The 19,605-nt window shown below is 46.1% G+C and overlaps 1 protein-coding gene across 1 annotated transcript in view; it reads right to left on the bottom strand.

Moving 5' to 3' along the window:
* Positions 1–3,754: 3,754 nt before the first annotated feature.
* Ttc9 (tetratricopeptide repeat domain 9) overlaps positions 3,755–19,605 on the bottom strand; it is a 32,429-nt gene continuing 16,578 nt past the window's right edge. The window contains exons 2-3 of the mRNA XM_047542449.1: positions 9,173–9,355; positions 3,755–6,987 (exon numbers count right to left, since the gene is read on the bottom strand). Coding sequence (XP_047398405.1) covers positions 6,908–6,987; positions 9,173–9,355 — 263 coding nt within the window. The 3' untranslated portion in view covers positions 3,755–6,907. The remainder of the gene's footprint in view (positions 6,988–9,172; positions 9,356–19,605) is intronic.

Genomic DNA, 19,605 nt, shown 5'->3' with positions numbered 1-19,605 from the left:
AAAAATACTGGAAGACAATTCCTGATGCGTCACACCTTTTTATGTTATGTCCAGGAAAGGGAGTCACAGTGTTGTCATTGAGCCTCTTCTGAAGCTTGCCCATCTCTGGCTACTCCCGCTCCACCCAGCTGGCTCTGCCTCTGGGAAATCTTTCCTGATCCTCCAGGATTGGTACAGATGCTCCCTTTCATCTGTGCCCATGATGTTTTTGTAACATTTCTTACACAGAATTGGCCCTGCCTGTTTACTTTTCTCTCTCCCCTGTAGATTGTAAGCCCCTCAAACAGAGAAAATACTCTTAACCATTGAACCCCCTAGGAAAGTGACTGCAAAGATAAATTGAGTGAAGGAATAAGTGACTATAATGCAACCTCTTTCTTTAGAAGAGAATATTTTTACAGCATTTACATATATATATACACACATATGTGTATCTATGCATACACACACACACACATATATATATGTGTGTGTGTATATATATAAATTTTTTTTTAAGTTAGGTGCTTTGCAAGTGCATTTTGGGTTAGAGGAAAGAGTACTAAATTTAATGTCAGGAAACCAACTTGAGTTCCAGTTCTGACTCTGCTACTTACTTACAGGCCGTGTGACCTTGAATAAATCATTAGCCTTCTCTGGATTTGATCCATCATCCATAAGAAAAGAGGGTGGAATTATTGAACTTCAAGCTTCCCTCCAGCCCTGATACTTTCCGTGAGACTTTGAAAACAGGGCAAGTCTACATTTCAAATGTAGGCTCCCTTCCAAACAAGTAATTTAACAGAAGCTGAGATCCTCAGCCTTTTTCAGGGGCCTCCGCCTCCTCTCCCTCCTCCATGTCTTAGCAAATATTAATAGCCAAGGGCCTCACTGAATGTGGTTTTTAATAGAATCCAATTTCAGTCCATTTAGAGTGGGACTTTTCATGCTGACTTGGTGATTTGAACTATGCCACGCCTGATGGACTGAAGGCATTTTCCCCGCCTCTGCAGCCGCCCTGGGCTGGTGTAGGCATGGGAACCGGGAGCTGGTGGGACATCCGAATCAAAGCAGCTGCCTATCAGCTATTTGACCTCACAACCAGTCTTGTCTTTCCTGCCCTGAGGCATGTGATGAGGATACCAAGGGCGCTGGAAGGAGAGTGGGAAATGACCACTCTGTTTCCAGACAATTGCCTTCTTGTAGCTCAGAGACTGCTGGCCTCAGGGTGGACTGTCTGGAAGAAACCCATGTTGCACTTTGGATGTGACAGGACAGTAGGTTCTGAAAGCCATCAGAATCATCCCACTGATTGCTGGAGAGTGTCTGCTATGCCTGGGGGAGGGCATGGGGTGGAGTGCAGGCCTTCCTCTGTCCCTTACTCAACTCCCAAGCACTTGTCCTGTTTGACCAGGGAGCAATCCAAGGGCTTGGTCGGAAGGACCTTTCTCCTAGAGTGGAGAGTACGGGATATGGAAGGCAAACACACACGGATCAGCAGCCACACTGTGTGGGGAAGGCTGAAGTGTGGGGAAGGAAATGCATATCTGTTCTGTGCTTGCTCTGTAGCAGGCACTGAGCTGGGAGACAGTTATTTCTTAATCCTGTCCATATCCTCTAAAGGGATATAACTTTATCTCCATGTGCAGGTTAGGAAAAAAAGGGTCAGAACAGTTAAGCCACTTCCCCAGGGTCACAATCACTCATCGATGGTAAATCTTGGATTCAAACAAAGATCCTTCCAAAAGGTCATATGATTTGAAATGATGGAGCTGAGTGCTCTAAAATGGGTCTGCTGGTCTACCTCAGTGGTGGCTGCTCAACATGCCTGGTCATCAGAAATACTTCAGAACGTTTTAAAAAGCTTTAGTATCTTGAGCATTATCCCTGTGAGTCTGATTCATTGGGATTGGAGCAGAGCCTGAGATGATATATTTTCAAAAAGCCCTTGCAAGTGATTGTGATGTTTTGGAGGCACAGGGCTGGAGCACATGGCTTCTCTGCTGACCCAGGTCTCCCAGGACTTCTTCATTTCTCAGAAGCACAGATCTAGTCCAGTCCTGAATTTACCACAAGTGACATTTGCTGCTGAATCCATTATTCATCTGTGGCAGGCTCAATGCCCAATAGCTTTTGAGTACCTATAATGTGCCAGGCACTGGGCTGAAAAATCTTTATAACTTTTTTTTTTTTTTTTTAGTTTTAGATGGACACAATACCTTTATTTATTTATTTATTTGTTTATTTATTTTAATGTGGTGCTGAGGATCCAACCCAGTGCCTCACACGTGCTAGCCAAGCACGCTACCACTGAGCTACACCCCCAACCTCTGTAAATTCTGACTGCAAAGATAAATCGACCACAGTTCCTGCCTTGAGGAGCCTCCATATGGTAGGAGAGATGAATCCAACTAGGCAATTCCAATTATTTGAAGCACATGCTGGGCAGAGGTAGGCTGGTGTTGCTTTGGGAGCAGTGAACCCAGATCAAGATTTATAGGGATTAGCAAGGCAAAGAGAGGGTGGAAGGGATGGAGAATGACAAGGAGGTGGAGGGAACAGCATGAGGAGTCCCCCAGACCCAGCTCAATGTTTCAGGGCTCTGGGACAGTAAAACGCAGTGTCCCTTGGAAAGAGGACCAGGAGGTGAGCCTGGAAAAGTCAGAGGGAGCAAAGGCATGAAAGAAATATGTTAAGGAGCTATATGTTAAGGAGTCTGGCCTTTATCCTAAAAGTGATGAGAAGCCATGAAAATTTTTTAAGCTATAGAACAACACAATCAGATCATGTTTGAGAAGGGTCACACTGGTAGAACTGAGAGAAAAAACTGGAGGCAGGAGAAGCCAGCAACAGAGGAACAAATTAATTGCAGAATTAAGAATTTATGTATGTCAAAAAGCACCATAAACAAAATTTGAAAGCAAAGCACTTAGAAAGCATATTTGCAGCATTTCTTGACAAAAATAATATTCTTAAATTTACAAATTGATAATAATCATACCAATATCAAATAAATAGAAAATTCACAAAGAAAGAAGTACAAATGGTCAATAAGCATATGAAAATGTTATTCACTAATAATCCAAGCTAAAATAGGATTGACATACTATTATTTTGTTTGTCAAATTGGTAGAGATTGCAGGAATCAGGACACTCTGGAGACTGCAAATAGGACAGTGGTTTGGTACAAACTTTCTAGGGGGCAGTTGGCAACATGTATCAAAATTCTTCAAAATAGTCAAGCAATTTCCTTCTTGGATATATCCTAAGGAAATAGTCATAGGTGTGTGCAAAATCAGCTACAGGGATGTCTGTTGCACTGTTATTTACAACAAAGCCTGGGAACAAAAGAAATATGGGTGTTGATTGCAAAATGAGGTTTCATCCATACAGTGAAGGTGCTATTGCCAAAGTTTGGAAGACATGCACAAAGCATTCAGGATATGTTAAGTGAAATAACAAAAGGAGGAAAAAAAAACCAACAGGGTGTCCAATATGCTACCACTGTGTGTGATAAAAGAATATATATATATATATATGTTCAAAAATGTGTATCTCTGAAAGGATATTCCAGAATTAGAGGCAAACTAGATGTTGGCAGACAGGGAAGGAAGAGTTATTCCAATTATAGAGCTTTTTGTACTTTTTCAATTTTGTATCTGTGTATGTATTACCTATTCTAAAATATAAATATGCATTTTGAAAAGTAAGCTATTAAAGATTATATACAGTATGGTCCAGTTTTTTTTTCATAAAAGACAAAACAAACAAAAAACCTGTGCATGTGTGTGCATATATTTATACCGAAAAGAACAAAAGATACAGTTCTTGGGTAGTAGGCTTATGAGTTGAATTTTGTCATTTTTTTCTTTTTTCTTTTCCTAAATTTTCTACAATACACATGTGAGACTTTCATAATTAAACAAAAAGTATAATTTTTTCCTCAAAGAATCTATCCCAAAAGTCCAGGCAGAAGATGATGATGCAGGTCAGATCCATGATTAATGTTCTATCTATAGTTCAACAGTGACATCCGAAAAGTGTGTAATTAAATCACAGTCCCTGTTTTTAAGAGGGGTGGAGAGAAGGAAGCTGGAGTGTTAGTGAAGTCAAATGAAACCTGATTTTGCTTAACAGCACTATGTTGGACAAATGCACAGAAAATTCGGCCCTACCACCTCCATCATCAACCCATCACCAGGCAGCTTTTTGCAGGGAGTTTGTTCAAGTTTGGGTCACAGTGAATAGAGTTCCACTAAACATGTGTCTCTAAGTCACCAGACAAGACAATGGCTTGTGTTCTTGTTCTGTGAGCCTCTGAGAGGTTGTCCTCACCTAGTTCTGGTTTCTAAGTGTTCTCTTTGAGATGGTAACAGTCTTGTCCCAATGCACATATTTAAGCAAGACTTCTCTCCTGCCTCCATGTTGGAAATAGTTACTCAGAGTCCTTCCAGCTGCATGAAGAACAAAGACCCTGCCAGTGTGAACTGGTTTGGCAGGCTGCCTCTGATCTCATCTTTATCCTTCATCTTCTAACAAACAGTTTGTCAACTCATGAACTTTAAGGGCTGAAGGCTTGGGAATGCGGGAGCTGTGTGCATATGCTGATGCTCAGCCTGAGGGTAGTTTGGGGTTGGGGTCATATTGAAGCCGTTTTGGAGGAAGAGGAGAGAAGGATGTGGTAAGGGTTGGGGAACAGAAGCAGGGAATGTGGCATCTAGAATGGCTTTTTTCTTTTCCTCTTCTCCAGAGGGTGAGTTACAGGTAAGCAATTGTGGACCCCTGGATATTTCTAGCACCTTCCTGCAGCTCCCTTTGAAAGTCTTTGGGGAGCTATGTGAATATAACCTGTGTTGCTGGCTTGTGGGCCCCTGGGCAGTGATTGGATCTTGCAGTGACAGAGCCTCCGCTTAAACAAATAACCCATAATTAACTTTGCATTTCCTTTTTGTCTGTACCTATAATTGTAATCTTTTCCCAGTGCTGGGATGGGGTGGGGAATGCTAGGTGGGTTGCTTAGATACATGCTGGCCTCATCAGTAAGTAGACTGGATAATACGTGGAAAAACTGCTGGATCTCAGCTGTCTTTGCTGGCCTGTCACTGCTCTGAGCACTGGAGATTCTGGTCTCTGGTCTTTTTCTGCCTTGGATAAATACAGGAGGGGGCCCATGAACCACCACTGACATAGTGAAAAAATTTCAACTTAATGCCTATTGTCCTGTTCTCAAATAGTTGTAACCCCTAACATACTATGTATAGAGTCAACTAAGTATAGCATAATTACTAGTTAGAACTCTGGAGTCAGATCTGGTTCAAAACCTAGCTATTGTCCCTTAAGGCCATGCAACCTTAGGGTAGTTAACTTTTCTGGTTTTCAGTTTTCTCATCCATCCCATGGGAATAGTATCTCACGGAGTAGCTGTATGGAAGAAATGAGATTGTCCATGTAAAGATCTGAAGATAGTGCATTTAATAAATCCTAACTATTCACATTATTGCATCTGTATATAGCTTAATTTTGTACAATATTGTCTCACTAATCACACGAAAAATACACAGAAAGTGCTTTGAGAATGTTTAAGCATCGTATAAATTAAAGGTGTGATTGGTAGTAATCTCCCATGCATTTCTCAACTCTTCCAATCTCCTTGAAGATTGGGACTACATCCTGCGTCCCACAGCATATTGCATGACAATGAGCAAACAGCAAGCCCTCAGTAAGTGTTTCTGTTTGACTGAACATGGCAAGGTATAAAGAGTATGGGTATCGGGAGACTAGGCTGGGATAAAATTAGTTTAAGGCAGGAGAGTCAGTCTGCAGTTATAATTTATTCATTCAACAAATATTTGTTGAACACATTTTATGTGTGTTAGATATGGAGTCCAGATAATTTCTTCAAAAAGAGGCTGTACAAGTTCCCACAAAGCCAAGCCCCAGGGCAGTCTCCACCATCCCAGCCCACTCTGTGAAGCACAAAGACGGCAGTCAGCACTGCGTACAGCTCTGGACAAATGACCAGTTGCTTTGGGGGAAGCCCATCTTGCCTGGTTGTAAGCAGCTCTGGCTGAGGATTGGGGAGGAAGTAAAATGAGGGGGTGGGAGGTCCCAACAGAAACGACAGCAACTGCTGCCTGGGAATTTGTTTTTATTTACACTTAAGTCCCACCAGTGGATCCCCCAGCCTACACAATGCGCTTTCCCTTACACATCGTCTCTCCCTCCCCTGTCACCGGCATGGTCTGCCCTGCCCCAACCCTTGGCCCACTTCACCCTGCCCTTCTGCTGTCACAGCTGCCTACTGGCTAGGAGTTGGGGGAATGGTATGTGTGTGGTCACCAGAGGGCACGGAGAGTGGGCCTTAATGGCATGTGAATCCTGGCAGAGAGAAGAAAGCACAAGCCAAGACAAGTGAGGAAGGGTGGCAGGGGCTCAGGTGACAGGGGTGGGGACTCCAGTTACAAGTCCAGTCTCTAGGCTGGCTGAATCTGTGCTTCTGGCGTTTGCTTCGGCCCTGGGTTTGGTGCAGTTGCCTTAACATGCCCTGGTCCGCCAGGCGCACACCGCAGGGTCCAGACCGTGGCTCTGTGCCTGCAGCCTTCCCAGCGTTCCCAGCCTGTGAGGCTCCTCCCCAGCAGAAGTGTAGATGCAGTAGTTGCCCTACTGGGTGTTCTCCAGAAGACGGCCCCTCTCCGTCGCTGACCTGCCAGAGAAGAGGATGTCTCCACGTCTGGGCAGCCCAGCAGACTCCAAATGTGCTTCTCACCGTCTCTTCACACTGGGAGTCGACAGAGTTGAGTAGCAATGGGAGGAAGAAGGGGAGCTGGACGATGTGGGGGGAAAGGGACAGAACCGAGGGTGGGGCTCTCCATCAGGGGGTGCCTGGAAGTCCGCAGTCAGGCGCGGTGTCTCTGGAGAGGCTTCCGGGCTACATGGCTTCTTTCTCCCTCTGGGAGCATCTGCTGAGCTTCATCTCCGTCAGCTGGATGTACCGAATCACATTGGTGTCTGTGAGGGAAGAGACATACCTTAGGGAACACCCAGTAGGGCGACTACTACATCTACACAGACTAGGGCAAAGCTGGTCTGCAGCTCGGGGACAGGGCAGGCGACTCACTCAACCAAGGTCCCTCTGCCCTCCACGGTGGCGGTGGTGGCTGAGAGGGGAACCAGATATGGGCCTTCTCTTTCACCACCTCCCCTAGCAAATGTGGACAGCTCACTGTGACCCAGGGGGTTGGGGGGGACAGGCAGGAGGGAGAGGAGAGGAGAATTTCTTTTCCATTTCTATGCAGGAGCAATCCCAGTCACCCCCAAATCAGCACAGTTACTTGCAACTCCACTTGGAGACTAGCCTTAGATAAATTACCAATTTCTTGGATCCTAAAGTCTCACCTGCAAGAAACGACCTTCATTTTTGAATGCCTACCTCATGTTGCTTTTGTTTTGAATGCCTACCTCATGTTGCTAGTTTGCTTGTCATTGGATTTTTTTTTTTTCCTCCAGGTACTGGGGATCAACCCAGGGCCCTACACAAGCTAGGCAAGCACTCTACCACTGATTGACACCCTCAGTCCTTTTTAAAAATTGTATTTTGAGACGGGGGTCTCACTAAGTTGCTCAGGCTGGCTTTGAACTCATGATCCTCCTGCCTCAGTCTCTGGAGCAGCTGGGATCACAGGCGTGCGCCACCATGCCTGGCTGTGTCAGCTTTTAAACCTCCATTATCTCATTTAATCCTCACTATACTTCTGCAGGGTTTTTATCCTCATCGTCACTGACAAAAGGAAGACTGGGACCTGGATATCAAGAAAGATGCCCAAGGAGACGCACAGTAAATGGTGTGTCCGATTCCAAAGCCTGGCTCTCCTGGGGCTTAGAATACTATCCTCACAAAGTTGCCACGAGGACCAAGATAGATAAGTCTAAAAGTGTTTAATACAACGATCAATAAATATTAGTTGAATGTGATTTTTTTTAACTTGAAGAGTTTATAATGACTTTGTTTCATGTCTTAGTTTTGATCTTTATAAGTGGGGTCAGACAACCACCTCTCCACAATTGGGGCATTTCCCCTCAATTCCAGTCCTCAAATTACTGAGCAGAGCATGACATGGAACAATTGCTTAGCCCTGCATACACCAGAGGAAAATAGTTACAGAGTTACTCAGGATATCTACTTCCAGAAATAGAAATGAATACTATATCATGCTTAAAAGTGCCAGACAGCATCCAGAAGGGTACTGGCACATGGTAGGTGCTCAAGAAAATTCTCTTGAGTCCAGTTCTTAGTCCTTAAGTTGCTTACAGTATAGTTGCTGGAACACAATTTATATACAGAACTCAAATTAATATCACATAAAAATAAAGAGATATTCTTAGAAAAGTATTCATATGGACATTCGCAAATGGATCCTAAAGTTCTGAAAGACTTCATGGAAGGAGGATTGCATTTAAAAAAATGTACCATATGAACAACAACAATTGGCAACATCAAATCAAAGGCATTGCTTGAATGTTACGCCTCAGAGAGGCTCTTTCTGATCACCTGGTCTAAAACAGAACTTCTTTTTCCCTGCTTTAGTTTCTTCAGAGCATTTACCACTGCTAAAAACTATATCATCTATTTGTCCATTTGCAAACTGTCCTTCTTTCTCCACTATAACATGAATTCCTTGAGCCACCACTACTCTCCTCCAAGAATAGTTCCCAGCCCGCTGCATGCTCTCAATGAACACGAAATGAGCGAAAGAGTGAATGACTGGGTGAGCGCATGTGCGTGACACGAATGGTAGGGATCACGCTCACTTGCCACCCAGATGTGAGCTCCTCAGGGGTAGGCAGCATGTCTTCTCCTCTCCATCCCTGGTGCCCACAATTGTGGTACAAGGAACGAATTCAACATGTACTGAGTCAATATATGAATATAATTGGACTCTGAGTTGGAAAAGGCAAAACATTCTGTAGTCTGTTGGGAGAGAAAGGTGCCCATGCTCCCTGGAACCCAGACCCCAGGTGAATGCACAGCTGTGTGCTCTCCTCATTCCAGATCTCACCACACACGGGACCCCTGATTTGCAGCTCTGCCCCCACTGGGCCCTGCTAGCCATGGGAGCTGCGCGCATGCGCTGCAGGGAGCCAGCCCCAGGAGCTGCCAGAGGGCACCAATGGAAGGCGGTAACCACAGTTTTACCTGTTGGTTGTCGGGTCCTTGCTTCCTTCAGGTAGTAGAGCGCTTTGTCATAGTCCCCAAGGTGATAGAAGGCCACGCCCGACCGGTAGAGGGCCTTGAAGTTCTCCCCCTCCTTCTTCAGCACTTTGAGGCAGTACTCCTTGACTCGCTCGTAGTTCACCAGCTCAGCCTGGAGCAGGCAGGCTGTGGAGGGAGAAGAACGGAACGTGCCGTCAAGGCGCTGGCAGCCGTCTACCTGTCTCTCCTCAGTTCCTTCTCTCCAGAGGAGGTTGGCAGTGTCGGGCTTTCCACTGGGATTAAACCCTGCAATGTGACATCTAATCATCCCCGGGCTGCAGGACCAGTTTCATCACCAACAAGCTATGTGACCTGGAGCCCGTGATGTAGCCTTGCCTTATGAGTTGAGTGATGTCACCCCTAAAAGGCATGGTGGAGTCCTGACCCTTGGTACCTGAGAATGTGACTTTTTTTGGGAGATAGGGTCTTTACGGAGGTAATCAAGTTAAGATGATGTCTTTAGGGTGGGCCCTAATCCAATAAGACTGGTGTCCTTATAAAAGGGGTAATATGGACACAGAGACAGACACACACACAGGAAAGACAATATGAGGAGACACAGGTAGAAGACAGCCACCACAAGCCAAGGAATACCTGAGGCTACCAGAAGCTAGGAGGCACAGGACAGATTTCTGCCAGCCCTTTGAAAGAACCACCCCACCAACACCATGATGGTGGACTCCTAGCCCCCAGAACTGCCAGTACAATACATTTCTATTACTTTATGCCACCCAGTTCGTGGGTCCTTGTTGGAGCAGCCCTAGGAATAAGTTACTGTAGGCAATAAAAATAGTAACAATAATAACCACGGCTAATACTCGTTGAATGCTGACCTTCCGTCACTTCTTACCTGATGGACTCCTCAGAACACTAGGCTATAGGTACTCTCATTATTTCCATTTTATAAGTAAGGAAGCCGAGGCTCAGAGAGCTGGAGAAATTCCCCAAGGGTACACAGTGTGAAAGAGGCAAGGATGAGATTTAAACCAAGCTGTCTGGCTCTTCCTTATAGAGTTGCTGGGGGATTATATAAAATCATAACCACAAAGTATATGTAACATGGGGCTTGGCACCGGTGCTCAGACAGTTACTGGTCAATAGCACTAGAATTCTGCTTCTGACATCCCACAAGGAAAATCTTTATTTTTCCCTTTCACACTTATTTGTCTCTGCAGTTCCCGTGAACAGGGACCTTCTGATAGACTAGTGGCCAGCTCATACAAGGTGCTCCTCTGAACACGAGAGACTTGTGTGACCAGGGTGGGGAAGCTAAGGCTGGCAGGTGCCCATAGTGGGGACCTCTCTCTATTCCATAAACAGACAGATTTGGCTAAACTGTCTCTCCTTGAAGGTTTTCCTCACCAGGTCTGAGCCACAGGGCTGGGACCAAGGTGAGGCTGTCCCTGGAGGGACTAAACAACCCTGGAAAGTATTTGAAAATTTGGGCCCTAGATGTGTCACTCTAAGGGCCTGCTGAGCCACCTCCGCCTCCCTTAGATCACTCGTATATTTAGTAGGCACTGACTAAGGGCAAAGACGTGTGCACTTTGGAGATGTCTAACTGTGCTGGGTACCAAGTGGACAAAGAGGGAACTTCCTATTCTTCAAAATAAATTTTAAAAAGAGACATTGGGGGCAAAACTTTTTGTTCCCCCAAGACCTGGTTGGGCAGGGAGTGGGATGAGGGGAGACGCTGAAGCCAGTTTCCTTCTCTGTACTCAATTAGAAAAAGTGTCCTCAGGGTAGACATGAGGCACTGATTTTTCTCTCGAGGGGTCTAACTTCAGTTGTTGTGATTCTTTAAATAACTTCCCAGGTGTCAGAATCACTAAGCTTATTTTTAAGAGAGCAGACCTTTCCTCACACATTTTGTGAAAACAAAAACTACGAAAAACCTCCTTTTGCAGAGTGAGGAGGAGGTAAACCGCATCAACTCTCAAGTCACAGGTATGAGAACCAGGAAGGGAAAGGGAATCAGCTGCGATCCAGAAACTGACCTGTCCGGTTTCACAGGCTGTAGGGCAGAAAGCCAAGCCAGCCGACTTCCCAGGCAGCAGGGTGCTCACCCCCAGGGCAGCTGCTGCTCACCCAGAACCACCATCTACTGGGGCACTAGGGCTCCTTTCCCAGGAGCTAAGGCCACAAGCTCCCCTCCTGGTCTCCCAGCAGGGTGGGGACTGGGATTGGGGGTCTGAGGCTGTGGGAGCTCTGCAGATAGGGAGGGGTTCTGTTAGAAGGTTCCTGGGTGTGAACACCACTGACTGCCACCTGTGCCAGACTTGGCTCCAACATCTGCTCCCGGAGCCAAAGGATTTCCTGCGTGCAGCATCCCCGTGCCCGACTGATATCTCTCTGAGCAGGCACGGCAGCCTCTTCCGGTCCAGCCCTCCATCTTCAAACGCGTGCTTCTGTTTGCTGACCTGGTCAGTGTAGAACCTGACCTTTGTTTCTTTTAAAAACAGTTTCTGAACGTCTAAGAGTGGGAAAGGAAGCTTTCGGAGGGCTGGAAATGGGAAACTCTCTTCCCTCCACCGGCCCCCAAGGCTAACAGGAACTCTAGCAATCCATTTCTGGGATTCATTTGTTGAAATTGTTTCCAATTCCCTGCAGGGAAGGCTGTGGGAAGTGGGGTACCTGACTGTGGCCAGGGTTCAGACCTGGTTAGTGGCAGGACCAGGATGGTTTTCAGGGGGTGGGGCTCCTACTGACATCACATGCAGGGCCCAGCGAGACTAAGAAATGGTCCAGGGAAAGGTGGGCTGGGAGGTAGAATCCAGATAAGAAGCCATGGCGCCAGGTAAGGGCTCTTAAGAGGGTGTGGGGGTGGAGGAGGGAGAGACAGTCTGGACTCAGCCCTACCTGCAGGTGACGTGGAGGTACCTCAGCTTTGGGTGGGGAGCTGTTGATAGACATAACAAGCCCAGGGGCTAGGGAAGATGGGGGTTTTCCTAGGCACACTTGAGAGTTAGGGACTTAAAAAGAAGAGGTTGACAGGCTGCTTCTAGAGCCTTCCAACTCAGTCCCTGTGGCTATTAACCAGGACCTGGTTGCAGCAGGTATTTAAAATAAGTGGCATTGTCCCCCAGCATGTCCTCCTCACAGAGATTCATCCCATACCCAGTGTCGGAGCTGGAGCTCAGGATTTCACATACTCTATGCCTTTTCATCTTCACAACTCTGTGAAACGGCTTCTATTTTTATGTTTCTTTCATAGATGATAAAATGGAGTTCCAAAGAAATTCGGCGACTTGCTGAAGGTCACCCAGCTAGAGGGTGGTGGAGTTATGATATCAGCCCATTTCTGTCAGTCTCCCAGGATTGTGCATTTGACCTCTGGGGTGACTGTGGCCTGCATCTGGGACCCCTGGGAACCCTCATCACCCCTGGGGAGAAAGAAAGGTTATCTGTGCTCTACCATTCTCAGGGTCCCCCCAAAAGATGCCTAACAGTGGACAGTGGGATCAGGTGATGACCAAGAGCCTACTCTGACCTCTTGGACCAACAGACTTGTGGGGAAGGCAGATGTTACATGATCTCAGTCACCCGGGAGCTGAGTGCCAGGAAGGAGAAGGGTGGGTGGAAGCACACCAAGCGGGGAAGGGCCCTCAGCTTTGTCTCAAGTGTCACGGGCAGCCTTCTTGGAAGAAGTGGTATTTTGGCTGAGATCTAAAGATTGATTGCTTCTCAATCTCAGCACCATCTGGGGCTGGATAATCTTTTGCTATGGGAGGACGATTTGGGCATTGCGGGTGTTAGCAGCATCCCTGGCCTCTCACTAGGTGCCAGTTGTGACAACCAAAGTCTCCAGACATTGCCAAGTATCCCCTGGGGAGGTAAAATCACCCATTTGAGAATCACAAGCTAGGTGAAATGGACAAAGGAGAAAGAGAGGAGAGAGCGCACCAACATGGCCTGTTAGAGGAACTTTGAGAAGCCATAACAGGTTCAGCAGAGCCGGAGGGGAAAGATGAGAGAAGGTGATTCTGGAAAAGCGGGAAACCAGGACACTCAGACACTTCCTGTCCAAGCTGGGCACCTGGGATCTCTCCTAAGGCAAGGGTGAACTGGGTGAGGAAGTGACCACTGGGTGACTTGGGTGGAGGCCGCAAGCGGGATTTGGGATGGATTGACCTAGTGCATCCCGGAGGCAAAGTTGGCCAGCGTGGTCAGAGCGGCTCAGACTGACTCTCCCTCTGTGTCACATTTGCAAAGTCAGAGCCCTTCATCCAGATCTTTCTTGTCATTTAAGATTTACTGACAATCAAGAAGGGTCCTTCCACGTGGCCACAACCTGGTCTGTTTCTGAAATGAGGCTTCCATCCTCGGCTACCTGCCACGTATCAGTATTTTAAAAAGTCCTGGACTGGGCAGAGAAGAACTGGATTCCTTTTTTGAAAAAATGTTTTATTTGTTCTTTTTAGTTATACATGATGTAGAATGTACTTTGGCAAATTATACATACATAGAGTATAACTTATCCTATTTAGGATCCCACTCTTGTGGTTGTACGTGATACAGAGTTACGCTGGTTGTGTATTCAAATACAAGGCTAGGAAAGTTATGTCCGATTATTCTACTGTTCCTCCTATTCCCCTCCCCCCACCCTTCCCTTGGTTTCCCTTTGTCTAATCCAATGGATTTCTATTATTCCCCTCCCCAACCTCCCTTATTTTGGGTTAGCCAAAGGACTTAAAAGCAGCAAACTACAGTGATGCTGCCACATCAATGTTTACAGCAGCTCAACTCACAATAGCCACGCATTGGAAACAACCTAGGCGTCCATCAACAGATGAATGGATAAAGAAAATGTGGTCTAAATACACAATGGAATATTACTCAGTCATAAAGAAGAATGAAAGAGCTGGATTCTTGTTGCACCTTTGCTACTAGCCAACATTACCAAAAACACTTTTCCTTTCTGAGCCTTGATTTCCTATGGGCAAAATGAGGAGCCTACACCTCACTAAATAATCTCTTCTTTCCCTTTAGATCTAACAGTTTATAAATACAAACATCTGCTGCTTAACATAAGAACATAATTGTTTCTGTGGTTCCTCTTCAAAAGGAATTCCACCCTCCTTATTAGTTAAGGTGTGGCATCTTCTGTTGGAGTGACATCAGAACTGGGAAGGCAGAGGTCAGGAGGGCTTCTCTAAGGCTGTTCCCCTCCTGCTATGTGGATTTCTTGGCAGAGAGCTTGGATGAGTATCTGATGCGGTTTTTTTAAGGCAAGGCTCTGGGGCAGGATTTTTCCTGAAGGGAGGCTGTGGAATTGGTAAGGCAGGTCTTGGACTGATTGGGCACCGAGCTTGTTCCTGGAAACAGGAGAGTAAACTTGGTCAGAATTCTGAATATATATCTGGAATTGCAGGACAGGAGCTAAGTCTGCAGTGGACCTGCCACCACAGCCTGGGCTCCCAGATGACCACACCTGGAAGCACTCTGGAAGGTTGTAGACCTTCTGGTCTCTGGGTCTGCTAAAAAGTCTGAATGAATGCTGTGGCCAGAAGTGGCCAAGCCAGAGAGGATGGAGACAACCTCTCTCCACACTTGGGAAGGAATGTGAGAAGGGGACGCAGACTTCCCTGAGCCTGGTGGCGATGGTGGGCAACCTGGAAGAGAAAGGTGAACTTGGAGGACCAGAATCGGGGCTGTAAATCTCTAACCACTATTCTCCTCCAGGGAGCCTCCTCCTCTATGGCCAAGTTGGGTGGACAGGGTATGATTCTGTGAAAAGAGACTGCAGGCTTCCTTAGCTCCACAAAGGGATCTGTGGCCACAAAAAGTTGGAGAGTCGGTGACTGAAGGCTCTGTTGCCCGGCCGCGCATACAGGCGGGAAGGGCCCTGGCTCCGTGCTCTCCAGAGCAAGCGCCAAGACCTCCGGCTGTGGCCTGCCAGGTCCTCCTCACCCTGGCTCCGGTCAGATTCTTGTTTTTCCTGGTACATGCGGGGCGTAGTGGCTGCCTGGGCAAAATGCCACCCAGCGGCATGCGAGGCAGGGAACCCCGACGTGCGGAGGGACGAGTCCATGGAGTCGCTGGCTGGCTTCTTCCGGCTGACTCACTCACTGTGCTTTGCCTTTACCCGCTGAAGAGCCGGGAAGCAGGGGCTGGACGGGAAGGAAGGGCCCACGAGGGCTGGGAGTGAGGAAGAGGAGCCTGGTCTTCAAGGTGGTCTCACTGCTGTGGGTCGGAGTCCTGACCCTCAGTACCTGAGGACGTGGCCTCTTCTGGGGGGAGAGAGTCTTCACAGAGGCGATCGAGTTAAAAGGAAGCCATCAGAGTAGATCCTGATCCTCTATGACTGGCGTCCTTATAAAAAGAAATTTGGCCACAGAGACTGCGGCACAGGGGACAGCTGACGCGAAGACACACGGGGGTGTCTGAGGCTGCCAGGCGCTCAGAGAGAACCGAGGACCTGCTCTTCCTCACGGCCCTCCGAAGGAGCCATTGCTGCTGACCCCTGACTGTGGACTCTTCCCTTCCAGAACTGGGAGCTGATTCCTGTCATTTCAAGCCACTCGGTTCGTGTTGATTTATTACAGCGGCCCTAGGAGACGAATACACCTTGCTGGTCCCCGTGAGGCAGGCCTAGGAAGTGGCCATGATGCGTCCCAGGTTTGTCAAATGACTTGATTTCTTGTCACGTTTATTTCAATGGGCAAGGGCACAGTAGTAAAGGAGAAGAAGACTGGGACCTGGACAGAGATGACCTACAGAGTACTTAACACCCGGAACGGATCATAACCAAACCAAGCAGGCACACGGTACTGTGCCAGCGCTGGCTGCCTGGCTGCAGATCAGTCCTGGCCTGGAACGCAAGCGCTACACCTCCCGGCAGGGCCCTCGGCACAGGCACGATCTCCCTGGGTCTCATTCTCCCTGTGTTCACTGAGGATAGTAACAGCTGCTTTGTGGGAGCCCTTGTGATGACAAAATGAGGTGATCAACGCATGGTGCATGCCTTACACAGTGCTGAGACGAAACTGATGCTCATAAATACTGGATCTTGAGGAAGACACTTACTAACTCTGATCTGCACAGCCATGCGGACATGAGTTGGAGAAAATTTCCATCTTGAGTCATAAACACAGTGTATGATATGTACATGAAGTTGTGGCTTATTTAAGGCAGATTTTCAAGAATAGGTCAGATAAATACAATTTCACCTTTCCATGACAATGCTGATTTTCTTTTCTGCGTACACAAAACCCTTGCAGTCACAGTGATTTCCCATTTTTGTTTCTTGGTCTAGAAATACATAAACACCTACTTGCTCCAAATGCTTCTCAAATCTAGGTTTGATGCTTGGTTTTACTTTCAGTTTTCCTTCCAAAGGGGTATTTTCCATACTGGGCTGGGTAAATACAGAGAATATTACCAAAGCAGCTTTGAAGTCAGAAAGGGGTTGGGTGCTGGGGATGGGAGGGGGTTCTGGGCCTGTCTCCTTCTCTTACAGATTAGCCGCTGGGTCGACCCCCACCCCTCACACCTCTAAACTCAGACACTAGTGCTGCCTGCCCTAGGCCCTTCCTTCACCATAAATGGCTTCCACAGCTCCCCTGGAGTCCTGACAATTCGGGAGAGCTAGGAGCTCAGAAAGTCAGAGGGAGCAGGGAAAAATAAAATGACTAGGCCCTTTCCTGACTCTCTAGGGCACAAGAGAGCCTATGAGGCAGAGAAGTTGCCAGTTTAGGTGCCTCAGAGCTGGTTAGCGAAAGACAATGTCTCCAGCCCAGCAATTCATCTTGTGTTCCTAGGTTAAAACACCTCACCTCTCAGGGTTTCAGTGTGAAATGGTTAAAAAAAAAAAAAAAAAGGTAATAATGGTTGCTACCTGCCTTTTCCTTCAAGGCATGTTGGCAGGAAGAAACAATTTCAGTGTTGCATCAGTACCAGATCCTGACATCCGGAGAACCCTCAGATGAGTGAGCTTCTCTCCAGTCACCATGACGTGGGGGTTTAAGATGGAGTTTCCAGGCTCCACCTGCAGAGACATGTGTTCCGAAGGGCTCAGATGGAGCTCAGTAATCCACGTTGGTAAGTCCTCAGTGGCTCTGCAGTGGGCCTCTTCACCTATATCCTAGAGCATCCTAGAGGTGTGTGTGTTGAGAACCATTCAGCTGGTCACAATGGGAGAGCCCAGGATTACCCACAGGGCTCACAGTCACATGGCCAAGTCCTAGAGTGAGGAAATCTGCACAAGCAGACCATTGTTCCCAGTCTGTCAACTTGTGCCATTTTAGACATTTCTCTTCTTAATGATTTGAGATTTCTCACTGTAGCACAGGAGCTCGCGTCCAGGACATGGGGACACGGGGAGAAGGATAAGGCGCCCATGGTAAGCTCAGGAGAATCTGACTCTACACCAGTGAGCAGTGCCCACCTCTCTCCCAGAAGCATAAGAGGAGGAAGAGCAGGGAATCTGTGATAAGCACAAGTGGACCAGGCTCTGTTCTAAGGACCAACTCATCTAACCTTGACATGAATCCATGAGGTAGGTTCTAGTATTTATCCTTTTATTTTTTTAGATGGAGGAAAGAGGTCAAAGGAAGCTGTGTCACTTACCTAAGGTCACAAAGCTAGTAAGTGTCAAAGTCAGGATGGAAGCTGAGCACCTAAGATTGTGCTCTCGATGATGATGAGTACTGCTCTCCTCGAATACCATGGTCATTAACTCAGTTCCTACATTAGCATTCCTGAGGCACTGGTTCTGCCTCTTCTTTTTTTTTTTTTAATATTTATTTCTTTATTTTTCACAGACTGCATTTTAATTCACTGTACACAAATGGGGTACATCATTCTGTTTCTATGGTTGTGCACGATGTAGATTCATGCCGTTTGTGTAATCCTACACGTACATGAGGTAATGATGTCTGTCTCATCCACGATTCTGAGACTCAAGTGTGATCCCTAACGATGGCACACTGTACTCATTCTACACGTAAATACTTCTCCCTGGAAGCTTCCTAACAACCCTCCAGGACCTCCCACTCCACTCCTTCTCTGTATTCAGAGAGAAAAGCAAAAAACAAGTAAACAAAACCAAGTGTGGAGTTTCCACTGCTACGGGATCGTGCTTTCAGGTTCTTAAACCACCAGCATCTCCAATTCCACTAAGAAAGAGTCTACTGTTAAACTATTAGAGTTGATAGGACACGTTTCTGGTTTCTTCCTGAAACAGCCCCTACCTTAGCTGGTACTTGCGAAACTAACTCCCAAATTATTATTATTATTTTTTCACTTGAAATATTTGAGATAATTGAAGATTCATATACAGTTGTAAGAAATAATAGAGATCGCCTTTTCCTTTATCCAGTTTCCTCAATAGTAATATCTTATAAAATGATAGCACAGCATCCAGATCATGATCCAATCCAGAGATCTTATGCAGATTTCCCTAGCTTTATTTGTATTTACATGTATATATATGCTCAATTATATACAATTTCATCATGAGTAGCTGCCTTTCTCCAGCTCCAAAGTCAAGTTATGAAAGAGTTTCATCACTCTAAGAATCCCTTCAGTCATCTTTTATAACTACTTTCTCCTGTCCCACCATCTCCTCTATAACCCTTGAAAACTGCTAACCTGTCCTCTACTTCTAAAAGTTTGTCATTTTAAAAACATACACATGGAACCATACAGTATGAAATCTTTTGGGACTCTCTTTGTCATTCAGCCTAATTCCCTTGGGATTCATCAAAATTGTTCATTTATCAGTTTATTCCTTTTTCTTGCTGAGTAGTATGCCATGGCATGGATGTACCACAGTTTGTTTAACCATTTACCTGCTGAAGGACATCTGGGTTGTTTCAAGTTTTATAAATTATGAATAAATTATAAATATTCATAATTATAAGTTATTATGAATAGAGCTGATAGGAACAGTCATTTATAGCTTTTATTTTCATAGTAAAAATGCCCAAGAATACATAAAGGACAGGAAAAGAAAAACAAAAACAAACAAAAATGTAGGAACTAAGTTAATGACCATGGTATCCTAGGAGAGTAGTCGTAAAGGAAAGCATTCAGTCTCTCACCATGAAGTGAGTTTTAGTTTGCTTGTAGATGCTCCTTATCAAGATCAGGGAATTTCTCTCTACTTCTAATTTATTTTTTTAATACCTAGAAATTGTAGCACACTCTTGCCAAATGGTAAGGCTTTTGCAGAACATGTTGGGGACTCTCTAATAAAGCCATATCCACAGGTGCAATCATCAAGGAGGCCCTTTCCGTTTTACAAAAAGTAATTTTTCATAGTCACATTCTCAAATCAGGAGATGCCCATCTTTGCAGTTATTTATGAAATATCTTCTTCACAGAGACAAAGTCACATAAATGCAGCTGTCTCATACTAGACAAAGGCATCATAA

Source organism: Sciurus carolinensis, chromosome 2 (assembly GCF_902686445.1).
Source record: "Sciurus carolinensis chromosome 2, mSciCar1.2, whole genome shotgun sequence".
Classification (NCBI taxonomy): Eukaryota; Metazoa; Chordata; class Mammalia; order Rodentia; family Sciuridae; genus Sciurus; species Sciurus carolinensis.
Note: the sequence above shows the minus strand (reverse complement) of the source record. Positions and strands in the feature narration are given on the sequence as shown.